This window comes from Mercenaria mercenaria, chromosome 1, assembly GCF_021730395.1.
Source record: "Mercenaria mercenaria strain notata chromosome 1, MADL_Memer_1, whole genome shotgun sequence".
In the NCBI taxonomy this organism is placed as follows: Eukaryota; Metazoa; Mollusca; class Bivalvia; order Venerida; family Veneridae; genus Mercenaria; species Mercenaria mercenaria.
In genome coordinates this window covers 41,346,365-41,365,136 of record NC_069361.1, presented here as the reverse complement: position 1 = coordinate 41,365,136, position 18,772 = coordinate 41,346,365, and the positions used below count along the sequence as shown (strand labels likewise).

The 18,772-nt window shown below is 33.4% G+C and overlaps 2 protein-coding genes across 2 annotated transcripts in view; both read right to left on the bottom strand.

Moving 5' to 3' along the window:
* The window catches only part of LOC128556707 (uncharacterized), a 35,793-nt gene extending 33,021 nt beyond the window's left edge, over nucleotides 1-2,772 (bottom strand). Inside the window, exons 1-4 of the mRNA XM_053542369.1 lie at nucleotides 2,408-2,772; nucleotides 1,965-2,175; nucleotides 1,657-1,699; nucleotides 135-298 (exon numbers count right to left, since the gene is read on the bottom strand). Of these exons, the coding sequence (XP_053398344.1) occupies nucleotides 135-298; nucleotides 1,657-1,699; nucleotides 1,965-2,085 (328 nt within the window). The 5' untranslated portion in view covers nucleotides 2,086-2,175; nucleotides 2,408-2,772. The remainder of the gene's footprint in view (nucleotides 1-134; nucleotides 299-1,656; nucleotides 1,700-1,964; nucleotides 2,176-2,407) is intronic.
* LOC128556671 (uncharacterized) overlaps nucleotides 2,400-18,772 on the bottom strand; it is a 29,311-nt gene continuing 12,938 nt past the window's right edge. Inside the window, exons 15-34 of the mRNA XM_053542307.1 lie at nucleotides 18,398-18,650; nucleotides 17,980-18,143; nucleotides 17,347-17,505; nucleotides 16,490-16,739; nucleotides 14,133-14,305; nucleotides 13,594-13,758; nucleotides 12,938-13,144; nucleotides 11,053-11,095; nucleotides 10,656-10,819; nucleotides 9,855-10,016; nucleotides 9,100-9,358; nucleotides 8,411-8,574; nucleotides 8,118-8,294; nucleotides 6,588-6,840; nucleotides 6,222-6,385; nucleotides 5,485-5,640; nucleotides 4,727-4,936; nucleotides 4,418-4,460; nucleotides 3,825-3,988; nucleotides 2,400-2,581 (exon numbers count right to left, since the gene is read on the bottom strand). Coding sequence (XP_053398282.1) covers nucleotides 2,400-2,581; nucleotides 3,825-3,988; nucleotides 4,418-4,460; nucleotides 4,727-4,936; nucleotides 5,485-5,640; nucleotides 6,222-6,385; nucleotides 6,588-6,840; nucleotides 8,118-8,294; nucleotides 8,411-8,574; nucleotides 9,100-9,358; nucleotides 9,855-10,016; nucleotides 10,656-10,819; nucleotides 11,053-11,095; nucleotides 12,938-13,144; nucleotides 13,594-13,758; nucleotides 14,133-14,305; nucleotides 16,490-16,739; nucleotides 17,347-17,505; nucleotides 17,980-18,143; nucleotides 18,398-18,650 — 3,512 coding nt within the window. The remainder of the gene's footprint in view (nucleotides 2,582-3,824; nucleotides 3,989-4,417; nucleotides 4,461-4,726; nucleotides 4,937-5,484; nucleotides 5,641-6,221; nucleotides 6,386-6,587; nucleotides 6,841-8,117; nucleotides 8,295-8,410; nucleotides 8,575-9,099; nucleotides 9,359-9,854; nucleotides 10,017-10,655; nucleotides 10,820-11,052; nucleotides 11,096-12,937; nucleotides 13,145-13,593; nucleotides 13,759-14,132; nucleotides 14,306-16,489; nucleotides 16,740-17,346; nucleotides 17,506-17,979; nucleotides 18,144-18,397; nucleotides 18,651-18,772) is intronic.

Here is an 18,772-nt window from a genome sequence, read left to right as displayed (position 1 = left end):
CAATGCAGAATTATTTACTGATTACACTTTACAAGATAATTTAGACCAGAGATCTATGCTGCTTCATAAATTTAAAGTTTGTGACGTCATTCTGTTTACTTTAAAGATATGTCTAAAATGTTAGTGTTATTTACTTTGTACTATGTTTGCCTCTTCCCAGCTGCAAATTGGTTTTGGCAAAGCAGTTGACTTGAAAATTTGACTTTCTATACGACAGGGTGTTGACGAATCAAAACAAATGTTGAGTTCCAGATCAACGATATATGTTCTTGACCAAAACAAATCCTTTATAGAAAAACTGAAAAATATTTGTATGCATATATGTATGTATATATGCATGTATGTATGTATGTATGTATGTCAGGTTTTCTTCTACATTGCTGCATAGCAATAAGAACTTATTCATTAGATTCATAATGGTAATGAACTTGAAACAATATCTTTATTGGAATATACCATATGGATCTGACATGTCCATCCCAGACCATATGTAAAGCAAGAGGGTCATGATGGCATTTTATCACTTACTAGTGTTTCATAGCTCAAACGGTTACAACAAGAAATATTTTGCGACAAACTTTGAAAACTTGCCAGCGGATAAAGTGAAGTTTTCCAAAGTTTCAATTGAAATCTCTCCTCAACATCCTGCACCTACCCCATTACCTCTTCTTCTACTTGTATCTGTTAGACTTTCAGTTCAGTTTCTTGAGGTTTAAGAGGTGATATTTAGAATTTGTTTTACATTTAGCTCTGCTAGTCATGATTTTATTTTTCATTTCATTTTTGCGGCCATTTCAATCAATCCATTTCCTTCATTCAACAATTACACAATGTGTTTCATAATACATCTAAGAACAGATTGTATGACAAGTGTACATGTAGAAAGGAGGAAAACAATAAGTGGCGAAATAAAATATATGTTATGAACTTATTATCAAAGATTAACCAAAATAAATTGTGTGACTGGGCGACAGTTACTGAAAAGAAGGTTCTTAAGTTTTCCACTTTTGACTTAAAAGTACATGTGACAAAGCCCTCTGACGGTAACATTGTTTGACAAAATTTAATCAATTGAAAACCCTTTTTAAAGGGTCATAAAAAGAACAAAAGTGTTAAGCTATACTAAAACCATGTCAGCAGTTTTATATAGGGGAAAGTGGCCAGGCCATCTGGCGCGCCTGTTTCTCTAAATTTGGAATAATTTTAACACATGTGGCAGCGGGCCATCAAATAAACATTTGTTAACTTAAAATTATTTTAAATCCGGCCGGCAGTTTTTGTCAAGATTTTTTTTTTTAAAAATTACTATTTATGTAAATAGAAATATGATGATACATGTAAGCGCTACATGTTTTAAAGAAATAGGAATAATTGGAACAATTTTGGCAAAAGGTACTCAAGTTATGAAATAATTTCTTAATCGGACAGGTAAATCACGCTGAGCTGTCGTTATGAATATTTTGCTTTGGTCCCCATGTCCAACCAAGTGAAACCGTGTTTGAAGAGGAGTTGCCGTTTGAAAAAAAAGACAGATGGACGCAGGACTTGCTGGGCGTTGAATAATCACTATAGCAAATCTTAAGCGCGTTTTGCTCTGATGAACTATAAAAGCCTGAATCAACATTTCAGAACTAATTAAAGACATTTGTGACTTACTCTAAGCAGACCATTCCATATAAACAGAACCGTGACTGCGATCCTGAAATTAGAATTTTATTTGTCTTGATACAAATGAAGATGAAGACGTGTTAGGTCTGTAGTAAACCAGAAGCTTCTTATATGTAAGATGTGTTATTATAATACACGATTTCGAAGTTTGTTTGTATCTGAAATCGAACAATATCTCTGAACTACAAGTTAATCGTATTCATTTCTTACACTGTTATGATGCGCCAGTATGTACATGCTTTTACATAATTGCAATACAGTTAAAAAGATCAACGAACATGTATGAAATAGCGTACCATATATGTAGTCGTTTAATGGTATATCAAATACCAGTTTTTCAATGCTAATTTCAAGCATGTTTGAACATGGGTCAAGATTAAATCTGATGTTGAATGATTTTTTCCAGTAAATACACATCTACACAGCAGTCCACAGATGTGCACGACTCTTCCAGATCACAAGTTAGTATATTTTGCAGAGGGCTAACGTGTACACCTAGCGAACAACCTAGATTAGAATCAAAATAACCATGATAACGTGACAAAAGAAAACAACATGAAATATGTCGAATATTGCAAGAATATTTTTATTATTGATTTGTTTGATATTGTATAACTTTTGCAAGTACAAACATATCATAAAGTACTTGAATATAAATGCTATACGCTATTTAGTTTATTTAAGGTAACATACAAAGGTAGAGAACGCAGAGACAATATTATGTATAGTAATTACGTACTTTTTTTCCATCCATTTGCAGACGGAGAATAGGGCTGAGATTTCCTATCACACTGTATTTCATTTAAATATCCGATGATACCTAAAACTTCGAGAAGCTCTGTTGTGACGTCATCACCAAGGTAACTATTGAACGGATAGCCCTTAGCAGTAAGCCAGTGAGCAAGTGAAAAATCTGTGGTAAAAACAACGATTGTTGTACAAAACAAGTCTCTTAAAGACAGAGACTCTACATGTACATATCATTGCACAATATCGCATACTTAAAAGATCTGACATTGCAGGGAGGTATTCGAATGTATAGCTAATAGGTGTACCCTACAAGGGCTATATACTTTAATGGAGAACCGCATAAAGTACACCATCTTGATTCGAAATTTTTTCTACGATCCTCACTGCAAAATTGTCATGATCATGATATTATGGTCATATAGCCAGAAGTTATACCTCCTGGAAAACAGTCACTTACATTAATCCAGCGCACGGTGATCACATTTCAACGATGTTAGCGACGTCGTGACTTACCGTATAAAATTGCATTAATTTAGTTTTGCAATTTTCTTTTATAATACCTAAATAATAATAGGTTGCTTATTCAGAAAACTGAAAATAGTATGAACTCTTATGTCAAATATCTCAGACAAAGGGCATCATGTGTAGATGGTTTTTATCCAAGGTGTGAAGGTGTTGTAGTTGAAACACGAATGTTTTGTTTCCGTTGACTTCCGCTGTCTTCTAGCAACTAATGGCCATTTGCTTACCGTCAGAACCACTTAAATAACAAGACAAAGACGATGGAGCATTGTTGCAGTGTCTTCTTTTTTAGTTTTTAAAATTTCAGTCAGTGTTTGCCAAATTCTCTACATGCAAATAGATGACGATATTACATAAGTTTATAAGCTACAACATAACTTAGTTAAGATGAAAGACGTTGCTTTCTGCCATCCGAATGACGCCAAACTTCAGTGCATGTCGACCGATCATGTTGCTATAGTTTGACGTATTTTCAGGTCGGATTCAGATCAGGACAGATGAAAAAAGCTACTGAACTGGTTATGTTTGACTGTATTGCACAACGAGTACAAATTAGTTATAAATTTCACATTGCACTTTAAAAACTAGTTGGATTTTGATAGCAGAAGTAGTACCTTTGTATGCTATCTAAGTTATCCTAAACATTGTATTGCTACATTTTCATGGCATCTGACCACATGTAGCAATCATGTATTGTCATGGCATCTGTAAACATGTAGTATCCATGCATTACAATGGACACCCTTGATACCATTGGGCCATTGTGTACAAACACAATGCCTTCGTTATTCATTTCCTACATGATAAGCCCGTAAATCTCTTCATCAAGGCTTTGTTCTAGAGGACTAATCGCTTCTTCAATTTAATGATATATTAGAACTTACTTTGAATAGCAAACCCTGGATCCAGATTGCATAGACGTTTGTTGAGTAGAGTATGGTTAAAAACAGAAACAACCGTTTCGCACTGGCCGTTGGATTCAAGGCAAACAGCAATTTCTACATTCAAGAGGTACATTCTAGCAATGTGCAGATCATCAACAGAATATCTACAATAAAAGAAAAGAAATATCTAAAATTACCTTTCACTAGCTCGCTGTGTACATCAAACAATATCATAATAACAATTTACAACAATTAAGAAGACATCCACGTACATCTTCCTTTAATGAAAACCTTAGGTAAACAGTTGAACATGGAGAAAAAGTAAGAAAAACTGCTAATGGCACTAACAAATATATTTTAATAACGATTCTAACACGGTTCGATTTGATTTCCAGTTAAACAAAGAAGAAAATCAAGCTCTGTATATTCTGCGACAAACAACGGTTGACGCGCCGACCGGTAATAGGACATTATGACGTCAATTATGACGTCAAATAGCCGCATGACATCGGATACATTACTCCTCGCGTAAATGAAGTCCAGTATTATATTTATTAAAATATATCAATGAGTTCATTGTAAAACGAAATTACCTCATTCGTATTACACCGAACAAGTCAAACATATTTTCCGAACCTGAAATTGTAATATATAAACCATATTTTACGTTGCAAGATACTGATAGCAACACTTTAAAGTGTACATACGTGTATTTGTTGAATTCAGACATACGTGCTAATGAAGTTAAAATGCTAATTATAATTTCTTCGTTATAAATAAAATCATTAGAAGAAAGATATAATTCTACCTTGCATATTTCATGAACCATAGGAATCGTAATTTTGCCTAAACAATAGGTCACATGTCATTGGAAAGGAATTAGTGTCAAAACTCATACTTACCCCACGAGTACTCAAACAGTGATATTTCGAATTGCAGTTTTTCTATAGCGATTGTAAGTATCATATCACATGGATCCACTTTTAGAGTTAGAGCAAAAGTACGCTGAAGCAGTTCAGAATTTATACAACAGTCAACGGCGTTGCAAAACGTTTCGAGCCTGCAGTAAACATGTTCCGGCAGTACTGGTACATCAACATCTAGTGGACATTCTAACAGGAAGAAAATATGACATTTTACTACATGTAATGAGCATTTATGAAAGCAGAGTAAAATAAAAAGAAGAAATTCTGATTTTGTACTACATGAAATGAGCATTTAAAAAAGCAAAGTAAACGAATATATATGAAAATAAACGTAGACACCAATGAAAGTCCCTTTTGTTTTCATTGCGCTTAACGTAACACTGACACAATTATTAGTCGTATGGCGATTTGTTTCATCTTTTAAGTGTGGAAGAGCCTCTTAAAGTATTATTCCAGGCATGAGCGGGCATCAGCATAATATCAACATCTTTTGGGGTGTCAGCTGAACAATGAATGTCTCAAGTCATAATCGAAAGTATCTGGATTGTTGTCAAATTTCGTACACGCAAAATATTTCATACTTGGAACACATAATTGTATGTACAATGTGCATCTTCTGAAAAATACCATCTGCCGATATGGAGTTGACTGCATGTAAACCATTTGCATTTTCGAGTATTTTGCTAGCAAATATACATTGCAAATGTGATAATGAGACATTTGAAATGTTAAACCTTTTTCCCAGTTTTGTACGTGTTCTGGAATATTACAAATATCTTCAGAAAGGTAAGTTGATATTCCAAGCTCCTCATATAACATTGAAAGTGGTAAAGCCTCAATATTTCCGGCTTCAAGTCCATTGTTAATTAGCCATTCTTTCATTGAGAAATCTGCAAGAAAGAACGTGTCAAAATAAGGTGATGTATTTGTTTTGAATTACGATGAAACTATCATTAAGCAGATTCAATTTCTTTAGTGAATATAAAAAGTAGGATTATCATAATAGGAGCTTTAACTGTAATGTTCTGTTAGGTTCGAGCGGACTTTGAACATGTTGCATGGCCTGTATAGTGTTTGATTCGACCAAGTAAAGTCAATATGAAAGGAACATATTCCTGACCAAGTTTCTGTTATAATAATCCTTTAATTAATATATTAATTTAATCTTCTTTTTATTAATATTAATTAAAGCTAAATAATTATATTATGATAACAATTTATGATTATGAACGCCTCTGAAACGAGAAACCATTTATCCAAAAGGTTATGAATATTTCTGAAAGCAATCTCGGTACACATGCAAAAAATGACAGAACAGAGTTTCATTCTAGTGCAATATATACTTTGGATTCGTATTTATTCGTTAATTTCAAGCCTAATTTTAACAAAAGAAAATTAAAAACTACCGATTACTTTCGCAGAATTTATTTGATCAGATTAGCAAACTGTCTTACCTGCAAACAGCATTTACCTTTAATTTTGTATCCAGTGTTTAAATCGCAGACAGGTTTCTGAAGTTTTGCATTTTCAAATATTGATATACTTTCAGTACACGGTTTCTTTGTAGAGAAACAGATATTGATATCCAAGGTCATTAGCAGAACACCCTCATTTTTCAAGTCTTCAATCGAGAATCTTAAATATAAACATACAATGAACTTACTTATAGTTTCTGGATAAGTACTTCATTTGGAAGATTATGTCGATAAACATGTATCTACAACCGATATACCAAAAACGAATTATTAGATATTTAACAAACTTTATTCTACGAAAATTGTATACCTTGCCATAGTGAGGAATTTATATAAACAAAAGTGCATGTATGTATGCATACCTAAGATTGAAAACCCCTTGTAAGCTGACAATTTTCTCCGTTCCAAATTCGAAGCCACTCAGATCAACTGTGTATTTCATCCGTTCTATACCAATTTCAAGACGATTCAAACACGAGTGTACAAAGATGTATGTGTTGATATTTCTTCTAAGAAGTTTTACTACTGAGCAACATTCAATTCCTGTACAAAACGTTGGCACTCTACACACTGTAGACTCAGGCAGTTGAGGTAAATCAATATCATATAGGCATTCTGAAACGTGAATTATATATAATACTTCCACATACATACGGTTGCTACAATAGACTATTTTATTTTTCAATTCCAATCATTTCAAAAAATATATTAAGGACACGTCACGGTTGAGATATTTTAGCAACACAGTAATGCACAATAGGTATTAATTCTTTTTAACAATATATGTATTCATTAGGGAATCCTCAATATATATATGTGAAAAGAACAGAACCGTTTTTCTTTATAATCCAAACGTTGTTAATGTTCCTGATTATTGAAACAGTTACAAATACGAGAATTGGATAGAGGAGACGACGTAAAGTTTACAGTCGTTCTCTTATTGTCATATTTATATTGGTTAGTTGGGTTAAATGTCGAACCGACACAATTATAAGTCATATGGCGACGTTTCAGGTTTGATGGTTGCCCATCCGTGCAAAATTTCTATACGGGCGGACACCTTGATATAACCTTCCGAGACCCATCTGGATGGCTTCCTCACAGGAAGAATTCAACGACCCGAGTAGGGCTCGGACCCAAACCTGTAAGGATCAAGTGATTCGGAGGCAGTGACCTTAACTATTCTGCCATGGAGACCCACTTTATTGTTGTAAACAACAATATAGAAACGTCGTTTTAAGGAAATCGAACTGGAAAGTAGACATATAAACAAGTGTTATTAGGACATGAATTATATTATATCTGCTACATCTTGTAATTACTTTTCATGATCTGTAACACTTACTTTTATCTCTCTATTCTTCATATACACTGTTTTAGTACGTATCTGTGGACATTGTTATGTGTAACATAAAAATAAATGCTATCGCATAAGTTGTGCTAGAAATTGTTTAGTTTACCTCATTGAAGTCACGTAAGAATTGCTATTGATTTGGTTCATTGTTGGATTCTAAAACTCGACATTAAGGCATTAGAATTGGATTTTGATTGGTAAAAAAGCAACATTTGAATCATTGCGTTATATTTTTGGAAAGATTGTAATGTAATAGCTATGTTTTGTTTTCGTAATTGAAAGGAAATTGAAAACGTGGTCCACTTTAAGTCATTCAAGTGATAGCAATTTATTTCTTTAAGAATAAGGAATTCTAGAAATTAAACCATGTTTTATTCAGCAATAATGCATAAACATTTACAACAATCATCACACTTAGAATAGTCATATTAAATTTAAAACAAACTGCTAGATAAATGGTTGGCGCAAAGGGTAGCGGGTTTAATATTTTTTTAATCGAGTAAACACTTACAATAAAACATGTGTCTTCAAACCGTACCTTTAGTCCAGCCTAATGCCGAAACGTTTAATGTGCTGTTGCTACCACTCATACATTCTTCTTCTCCAATAAAGGGAGATAAATTGAGGTCGTTGTAGAGTATCAGGGTGTATTCTTGTGTCAAATCCTCTTCTGATGATAGACCATGTCGTAGAAACCATGTATCCAAATCAAAGTCTGTAAAATACATTTGACCATTTACAGGCTGAAACAACTAAAGAGAATGTCATTATGTATAGTTATCACGAAAGGTTCTTTTTCAATAAAGGATTCAACAGATCAAGAAATCTTACCTGCATCAGCAAAATTAACATTCCAATCACAATCGAGCTTTGGAAGAATTGCGTTTTCCAGAACTTGAACATTGACTTGACAAGCTGCATTTGCCTCTAGACAAACACTTATATTCATGTTGACAATGTATTTGCCTTCCCCACCAAGGTCATAAACGGATACGCTACAATATAAAACTTAACTATTTAGCATATGAAACGTGTACATAAAGTTGCAGATAATATCTCACCTAATAATTTGTAAAAAAGCTCGAGAAAGTTGCGTATGTTCCTAAACTGCATATATCAAAATTACTGCTTTCAGATGAAATTCATTCATTTCAAATCAGATTGAAATATATCTTACTTTAACTACAAAGGGATAATTAAGAGCAAAAAGGAACATCAGCATGTAATTTGAACGTCTGAAATGGCAGAAAACTTCATAAAGTAACAGACATTTATTGTTAGACTAGTTTGTAGTTAAACTACAAACGGATAGTCACGAGCAGAAAAATACATCAGCACGTAATTTGAACTTCAGAAGCAGGAAACTTCATAAAGTAACAGACAGAGGAAACATGTAAATCCATTTAATTAATAGATGTTTGATAACTTTCAGAACTGTTTGTTTTTTTCAATAAGCCAGTACGAGATGGGTTTAGTATCCCTAATACTGGATTGTTGTGTGATTCGTCACGATTATATACCTTATTCGAACAACACCATAGAGCCACATCTGTTCTGTTTTCCCCCACGTATAATTGAACAATTGTTTACTATGTTTATAATTTTCAACAGCAAATGTCATCTGATATGCACATGAGTCAATGGTTACTTGAGTTTTGAATGTTCTGTTCAGTATTTCTAGTCCAATACAGCATTCAACTTCAGTACAGCTCTGACCAATAACACAATGCATCGTGTTTGGCAAAGTATGCATCCCGGTAGTGAGACTTCTAGGACACTCTGAAACAATCAAGATCATATTCTTTACTTATAAAATAATTATGTTTTTATTAAGCTGTGCTTATCTATCCGGTCCTTTTGTGATGTACCTGGTATTAATGACGCAGCACCTTTCAACGATATTTATTTTAGCTTCATATAAATTTAACGTATTGCGAACTCAGTCCCAAAAGGAGCTGAATACTTATGCAAATGAAACCTGAAGGAGATAAAAATATATCTATTCGTGTTCCCTATAATATATTAATATATTTTACAAATCAGTATTTGCTACTGATAAAGAAATTGATTCTGAAACTGGTATCAGTCATTGGAGATTACATTACGTTGAATATGCGGTTTGGTCATTCCACATCCAAGAGTAAATTGAATTGAACAAGTTTTATACTTGAAAATTATCATTCGAAAGACATGTGTTCATAATCTTGTAAATAGCTATTTTGACCGAATACTTTTAGTTATTGCAAGCAAATTCATTGAAATTATCAGTAATTACCAGAGGTCCATGACGTATTACTTGATACATTTACCATGCAGGAATCTTTCATTAAGAACGGAGCAACGTTTAGTGTTTCTAATAATTTTGCAGTGTAGTACTCATCTAATGGAATGCCTTGTGTGAGACCTTCCTGCGATATCCATTGTTGCAGAGAGAAATCTGTAAGTGAAACGATGTACCAACGTTAAATCAGTATTTAGAACAGTTGTAAAGGTATTCTAAAAAGACAAAAATATCCCATTAAGATTTCATTCAGAAGAGTTTGTTTTTGTATTTTCACATATTATACGGAATAGCTGTACGAGAGGATCATGGCAGAATTAATACCCACGTATGAAACATACGTTCGTGTACATCAGCACGTAATCTAACCTGTTAAGACCTGTTTTACAACATTTATGTCGAAAAGTCTACCAAACTGGACAAGTCAGAAACGGGCCATATTATCAGAATATATTGTTGATTATAACTAACATAGAACTTTACCTAACTTTATGGTGATATACATGTATACTTAAAATGTAGTCAGTCAATGTATCCGTGCAAGAAAGAAAATTGAAGTACAGTAACTGTAATCGAAATCGTTTTATTACAAAAATTATCCTCGACCTGTGTCGTATAATATTATATACCTGTACACCAATCATGAACACCTCCCATCTTAACCTTTCATTTTTGCAAGTGTTATCACAGAGATGGACTTACGGCAAGGCGGCCCCAGTACATCCCCTCCTAAACTTCGTTTACGGGGAGGGGGTATAAAAATAACGGTGGTTATATGGTAATAGTGTTAATTACCGTCTATGATATAACCTCTATTCCATTTGCATGATTCCTTAGGAAAGATAACTTTATCAAGTATATTTGTCTGTAATATACAAGGTGAGGACGACTCAAAACAAACATTGAATGACGCACTCGACATTATCTTCTTTTCATTTGGTAGATCAGAAAAGGAAAAGCTGAAAGATATGACATTATTTGTTAAAATCATATATAACAGGAGAGTAACTATTTTCGTGTTCTAAAGCACTATACAGAATATGATTAGATAGACTAAAGCATAACATATACTGCTGAAAACGATTTTACCACGTACATGTACATTATGTATAACTTTTAGAATCCATTTACATGTGAATGATATATTCTGTTTATTATTCTGAAAACATTAAATATAAAACAAAACACTCACTCTAAGCGAACAATGCCACCAAAGTTCAACCTTTTTGTTTCGCCTGTAAAATTGAAAAATATGCCATGGAATAACTATATTGTGGTGCACACTAATTGAAATTTAATCATTCTTCATCTTATTGCTTACATGAAACGAAATACAAAAAAATACGCAACCAAGCAACATATCAGCACACTCAGATTGAATGAGATTCTGTCCATGGGAGATATGGAAAAATGATACACCAATCACACCCCTAGCACATGCTTAAGCGGAATCTATCAGAAAATAATTTAATTGTCTCCATGATTACAAATGACCAGAAAAGTTTGGTATATTCAGCATATTTGATACAAGTCAGAAAAAGTGTTCAAAATGAACTTTGGTCCAATTCCTCAACCTTGCTTTTGTTATTGCCTTCTCGGGGCTGTAAAATGTTGGTTATGATAAAGAAACTATGCAATAATATTTTGTAAAATATATTTCGCTTCATGGGGATATCACTGCGTACTAAACAGTACATGTTTCAGTTACCGCCATTGTTAATCATATTCAGGTATATTTGACTGTTTGCTACTTTCATATTTGTGTCTTTGGATAACTTTTGACACAATTTGTTGTACGTATTGTGCAGCATTGCCGTATCACTCAATGTTGGATTTCAGTAAAAATGCAGTTATTGCATGTTTTTCTACATAATGACAAATAAATAAATCAATAAAGAAGTATGCTAGGTATTTTTCCTTAGAGCGAACATAACATACACGCATGAATAAAGCAGAAAGTGAAAAACAGATGTAACAAAACATGAACGCAACGTCAAATAAGCGACAAATTCTTCAAATTCCGAAACAGGTAAGAAATGACAATCATATTTCCTAATAACGGATCACAACTGACATTTAATTTGATGACAGACTCTTTCCTACAGTTCTACTGTACTGTTTGCCCGAAGGCTCAAAAGCGCAAGCCTTGACCTATTTTAGGGCAAAGTATTATTATAGTTCGTGCAAAAACATTTTCTTTCTAAATTTGTTTGGAAGCAGTACTTATGAAAAAATGAGCTTGCGATATATTCCAATCTATGTTTTAAAAACATAACATGCATTGCATATGTGTCTCTTTATGAAGATCTAGGACTATAACTAACACCCAGCCCACTCAACGCAGTAGGGAGAGCGCAGATCAACGGATCGCGGGGTCGTGATTACAATACCCGGGCCAGGCGTATATTCTCTGTGGCGACTTGATAAAAAACATTGTGTCTGAAATCATTCGTCTTTTACTTCTAATTCATGTGGGGAAGTATGCAGTTACTGTGGAGAAAGTGTTGTACTGGTAACTATTCCAGGAGCAGTATTTAGGTTAGTTTCATAACAGAACTACTCTTAAACAAACGGCATCAAATCTAAATCAAACAAACTAAGATGATAACTTGACATTTTTGTACATAACATCATACCAAAGACATATCCTAGATATAGGTAGGTGGCTTTAATTGCCCTAATTAAGTTACAAATTGATAATTAATAAACGTGGTATAAAAGGTCTACTACATATCATCTTGCATCTGTACTAATCTTTCTGATCGTGTGTTTTTCTTCATCATTTAATATGTAAATACTCATATGGCCAAAAATCTAATAGATACATATAACTGGTTATTCTAGCCAAAGAGTTTAATAATAGAAAACTGAGACATTTTGTCTACAATTTAACAATTTGATTGATACCGTTGTTGCATTTCATTTACAAACTGCAAGTGTGATTGCCATTAATCAAAATATGCACGTTTTATTTTCAAAAAAAGTAAATTAGATATCAGCATCTTTTAAGGTCCATTTGAAAAAATTGCAAATTAATTTTGTATCATCAACAATCTACTTTGAAAGGACGAACTTACCCCAGGGAAAATGGAAGAGCGAGTGTTTCATCTGTAAATTTTCAATACTGACTTCCACTATTGATTCACAGACATCAATATCGTACTCAAATTTAATATTTCTGTTAACAGCAATCACTGATAAACAACATTCTAGTTTGGAACATGTGCTGTCTATAGAACATTCTACGCTTTCTGGCAAGTGTGACGTCTTTATGTGAGGGCAACCTGAAAAAGGGCATGTTCTTTTTGTGCTTTAAGTAATTAGAGTTAAAATGAAATATGTAGTCTTAATAAGACTGCCTAATTGTATGACAGGTATATAAAATTCTAAAATATAATGTATAGCGTGTAACAGGTGCAAAAAGAAATGTATGATTCAGGGCATTATTTAAACTAAACATTGCATGAGTGTTTGAATGAGTGACTCTGTATATAACTGACATATCAGGGAAATACCTTAAAAAATAAAACAAAACGACAAAATAAATGAAAATCACTTTCTAGAAAAGCGAATGGAAAAAGACAAGTGAAAATCGCAAACGTGTCCCTCTTACATATTAAATGCTTACGTTAGATACCTTTGTTATCCTCTATATCTAAACTTAGATACAACAACACTATTTAAAATATAGACAATATTCTGCATGCCGTATTTCCGCTACGTAGTGACTTACTGTTTTTCCAACCATAACTATATTCTGTGTGATTCATTTGACATGGTGTTTCACTTAAGTACATCGATAAGCCCAAGTCTTCAAGCAATATAGCAGAAAATGGATTTGAAAGAGGCATGTCAGTCGGGAGATTATTTTGCAGCTTCCACTCCAAGAGTGAAAATTCTGAAAAGTAATTTTACTTGTCGAGATTTCAAAGCATTGAATAAAATGAAATTACCAAAATATGTACAATTTATTGTTTCTGTTTCTTATAATACATCTGATATATGCTCTTAACGAAAGGTTTAAGTCATAAGACAATTTCAGCTTTAACGTACAATGTTTAGATTCATCCTAATTTTATATTCTTCATTCGATTTAAATTTTAAACATACAGCAAAATTTTAAGCCAGTCTTTGAAATATTTTAGAATTCCTTTAACTTTCGAAAGACGGATTGAAAGATTATTAATAATGTGAAGTGTAAGCTTATTTTTTCGACTTATAATCAAGTAAATGAGTATCAAAAACACTGGTCAGTAATTCAACTGTACGTACCTTCTATAGGGAAAGATGAAATAGATGCAGAATAGTCGCAAAACCGCTTAGAAATTTTCACTTTGTTGAAGATGTTCTTTTCAAAGTAGCATATAGTATTAAATTCAAGACAAGCTTTAACTTGGAGTGATAACACAAAAGCATTTTGTCCGTTCAGATTATCCAATATAAACCTGTAATTAGAAAATGATTTCAATTGTTTTATAATCACACCAAAATTTAAAATATAACAATGGAAATATCAAAACTTTATACAATTCAAGCAATATATATTTGTGTGTGTGTGTGTGTGTGTGTGAGTGAGTGTGTGCGTGGGTGCGTGCATGCGTGCATGCGAGTTATTATACAATAAGACAATTCATCATGATAGGAATGGACGTCATAAAACTATGTTTAGATCTCGCACCAGTATACCAAAGCCAGTTGTCACAAATTTTAGTTTACATTAAACAACTCCATACACTGTTCATAACTGAAGCATTTTCAGGGGCAAACATCTCTTAGATGAGGTAGGTGTGAAGCAGAAAGTGTTTATTAGCTCATAGTTTGGTCAGATTACTACAAAATAAATTACAAAGAAAGACTGGTTTAAGCATTAGAAACTGTGGTTAAAAGCATTTTAATATAAATAACTGAATATCTATGTTTAGCCTTATAATAATGTAAAATGTTATATAGTATACATGTATTATAACAAACGATGATTTCATCAACATTGAGAAAATTACAAAACATGCAATTTATAGATTCATATACATGTAATTATTGACTGCAAATGCAATTTCTAACGTCAGTCCTACCATGCTGACTTAGAACTTATTTTCATTGTCAGCATGTTATTAATTTATATTGCATAAGACCGTGTTTCAAGAACTTGCATCAAAATCAGTTGTTATTGACTAAGACTTCTTCACTTGTCCAAAATATTCCATTGACTAGAAATTGTAGGAAATATTCAGAAGATATAATTTTCGAGTACAATTGCTGTTACTGTCGTATTCAACTGGGGATAACGTGAGAGTATAAGTGCAGAAAGAAGATATAATTATTTTGCTTATATCCTTATGTTAGCTCAGTAGGTAGAGCGTCGGTCTACGGATCGCGGGGTCGTGAGTTCGATCCTCGGGCGAGGCGTATGTTCTCCGTGACTATTTGATAAACGATATTGTGTCTGAAATCATTAGTCCTCCACCTCTAATTCATGTGGGGAGGTAGGCAGTTACTTGCGGAGGACAGGTTTGTACTGGTACAGAATCCAGGAATACTGGTTAGGTTAACTGCCCGCCGTTACATGACTGAAATACTGTTGAAAAATGGCGTTAAACCAAAAACAAACAAATAAACAGACAAGATATCCTTATGACTACGGGCACATTTTATACAATCTCGCAAGGCAATACGTATGTTTCCGCAACACAAAAATTGACGTCAGACGACCTTCAGTTTTTTTCCGGAAGTAAAGAAAATGAAAATAAACAGGCTAAACTTGCAAACAGAAGTCGCATTGGTCTATAGTCAGGGTCATGCGCATGCGTCATCCCGTCTAAATGTATGCGCGAGGATTTTGTTTGCTATTGGGGAGTCCATTTTCAGCACTTCCTAAGGATTTAAAAATTCTTCAGCTTTACCAATCTATGTCATCGACAAAACAATATTTGAACCCAGAATGAACACAGATCCCGCAGGGTTCTTAACGGAGCAAGGTACATGGAAATGTTTAGAACTTCGTCAAATCGTTCAAAACGTCCTTTTTGATTTTGTATGAAAGTGTCAGTATATGCCCTTCAGAATATTCAGGAAAGATATATGCATGTTCAGTGGCAAATCATAAATGCATTACAGCCATATAACGCATAATGAAAACAATGAGAGGAAAAGAACGCTTATAAATCTGATATTAATTTGATTTACGCATTTGTAAGATTTGAGCTGAATTGTTTATTTCCTGTTATAGAAAAATCGGAAACCTTTGTTTGCTCACTATGACTTACATGAACATCAACAACTCCTATAGGACCTATCACGAAAAAAATACGCGTGACCAAGACAGATCAGCCTTTTCCGAGAGAATTCCATTTCTAAATTTAGCGATATTTTATTAATTATCAAGCTTCTCAAATACCTGTGTCTTTCTAGCGTAATATACAGGTGAGAGTCATAAAACACAATTTTGCAGGCTGTTTATATGCAGAAAGCTGAAATAGGCTGTCAGAATAAACTTCAAGGCTATGTGTGTCTTTTGAAGTTTTATTTAGATATATGTACTGTTTATCAATACCTTTTGTGCAACTTACGATAATTATGTTACTACTTTGTTATATTTCGAATGAGACATTGCAATCAATAAAAAGACTTACATCACTTTTATAACACCTTTCAAGTACACTTCTTGCTCTTTGTTCCATTCGAAATCACTTAGTGACATCTGAACTTTGAGTTCTTCTACCTCAATAGATAGCATGTTCTTGCAGGGATCCACACTGAAACTTATCATGAAGTTTCTTCTGATAGGCTCAACAGATAGACAGCATTTAATATCATTGCATGTTGGTAGGTAGCAGTTAAGTTGGTGGGGAAAGTCGACCATGTGTGATCTTAAGGCGCACACTGAAATATATAATTGGGGTCTATCACGCTCTCTAAAACATACAGTATAAATTATTCACTCCATTTCTTTTGTCAAAAAATAATGTCAGACATGTAACACTGCAAAGTTGTCAAGTAATGAACAGCGTCAGTGTAGCAGATATTTGTAGGTTATAAGCTAGTTATTGAGAAATACGCACAAGTTCAGCGACTTATGAAGCGCAATATTATTCCGCTAAAGAACGAGTGCATAATTCACAATGCAAAACTAATAGTATTTTTATTACATACGTCTCTACACATATAAATGTCACAATTAGAAATGTTACCATTTTTACGATACGATACAAATTTAAATAACGTCACGCATCCGATATAAAATTCAGACGTCAATATGGGAAAATATTGACGTTTCCGGTTACACTGCAACTTAAAGGAGAATTAAAAAAAAAAACTAAAAGGTTGTAACACTTTATGATAACACAGCAAAATGCAAACGTAGAAACTAATAAAGTTTCTAGCACATCACATGTATCATGATACTTATATGGGGAAACGCCGAACAATGAATTTTCAAAATACTATTTACTGAAGCAAATTCTGTATTTCCTTTTAATAAAGTACCTACCTGACGTTTCATTGTCAGTAATACTTGACATGTTGCATTCAGAAACCTTAAGATATCTTGGTAAGCCAAGATCTTCCATCAACTTTGAATAATCCAAGTCAGATATTTCATCTCCGAGTGAATAACCATTTTCCGTCATCCATCCCGTGAAAGAGAAGTCTTAAAAATATATTCAAAATTTATGAATAAGTACCAATGACTATGTACACATTTTAAGTCATTGCATATAGAACATTTTTACCATTGATTATATTTTCCTCAGTGATAAAAGATAAAAGGTAGGTGTAGATTTCCCGGAAGCATAGAGCACTCCAAATACAGTGATAGAGCGTATCGCAAAGTAGCCCCACAACAAACAGAGACAAAATGGAGTCAGTCCAACGAACTCCCAAAAGATCACAAGAAACAATACCAAAGATATAGATCAGTAAGATCGAGCTGCAAGAAATAAAATTTAACATAATCGTGTTTCAAAGTCTGGTGGAATTTTCACTGATTACATTGACTTTACTCATAAAAGACCATGCTTAGAGAAAAACCGGTTTAAAATTACCAACCTAACTAGCGTATCAAAATAAAATGCCTCATTCAGTCTATGACATTTACGCTTTAGATAGTCATATTGCAACTTACTTTCTTGTTTAAATCCTTCTTTGAGAGCACATTGTGGTTTTGGCAATAATGCATGAGATAATATTACTTGTTTAATGTTGCATTTTGCCCCATCCTCAAGGCAAATACTGACATTATAATCAACAACATATACTTCTTCCTTCTTCAGATCAAAGAGCCGGAAACTGTAAAATGTTGAGCAATATCAATAGGTAATCTAAGTTACAAAGTCTTGTTTTAATATCATTGTTTCTTTAATTTTTGTATACATCTTATGGCTTAATATAAACTGAGTTATTCATTTTAAACGTATGTAATGATGATAATTGTTTAGACATACATTTGCCAACCCACAATTCGCGAACTAGTTGCAGTAATTCACATTAAGCAAAATAATGGAATACTTCGCACAGTCTCAACTAATGACATATGTACTTACTCAGTTCGGAATATTTTCTGTAGCCAAAAGTTTTCAGTTGTTCCAAAGTCGTAGTTAACTAAATCCATTTCAAATGTGAATTTCTCAATACCAATAAGTAGTGTTTGCTTGCATGCATTTATTTGTAAGAATGTGTGTAAAGTTCTCGGGAGATATTCTGTGTCGATACAACATTCAAGTGACATGCATGTAGAGCTTAGATGACAAGAAACCGGACCTAGATCATTTAGAGGCTTTGAATATCCGGTACATTCTGTAGACAAAAAAGTAAGAAATGATAAATACAATTATTATTTATAGCTGACATGGCAATTGCAAAAGCGACCCAATTTGCGGACGAGAGTCAATGATAGGCGAAACTGTTTTGCATTATGA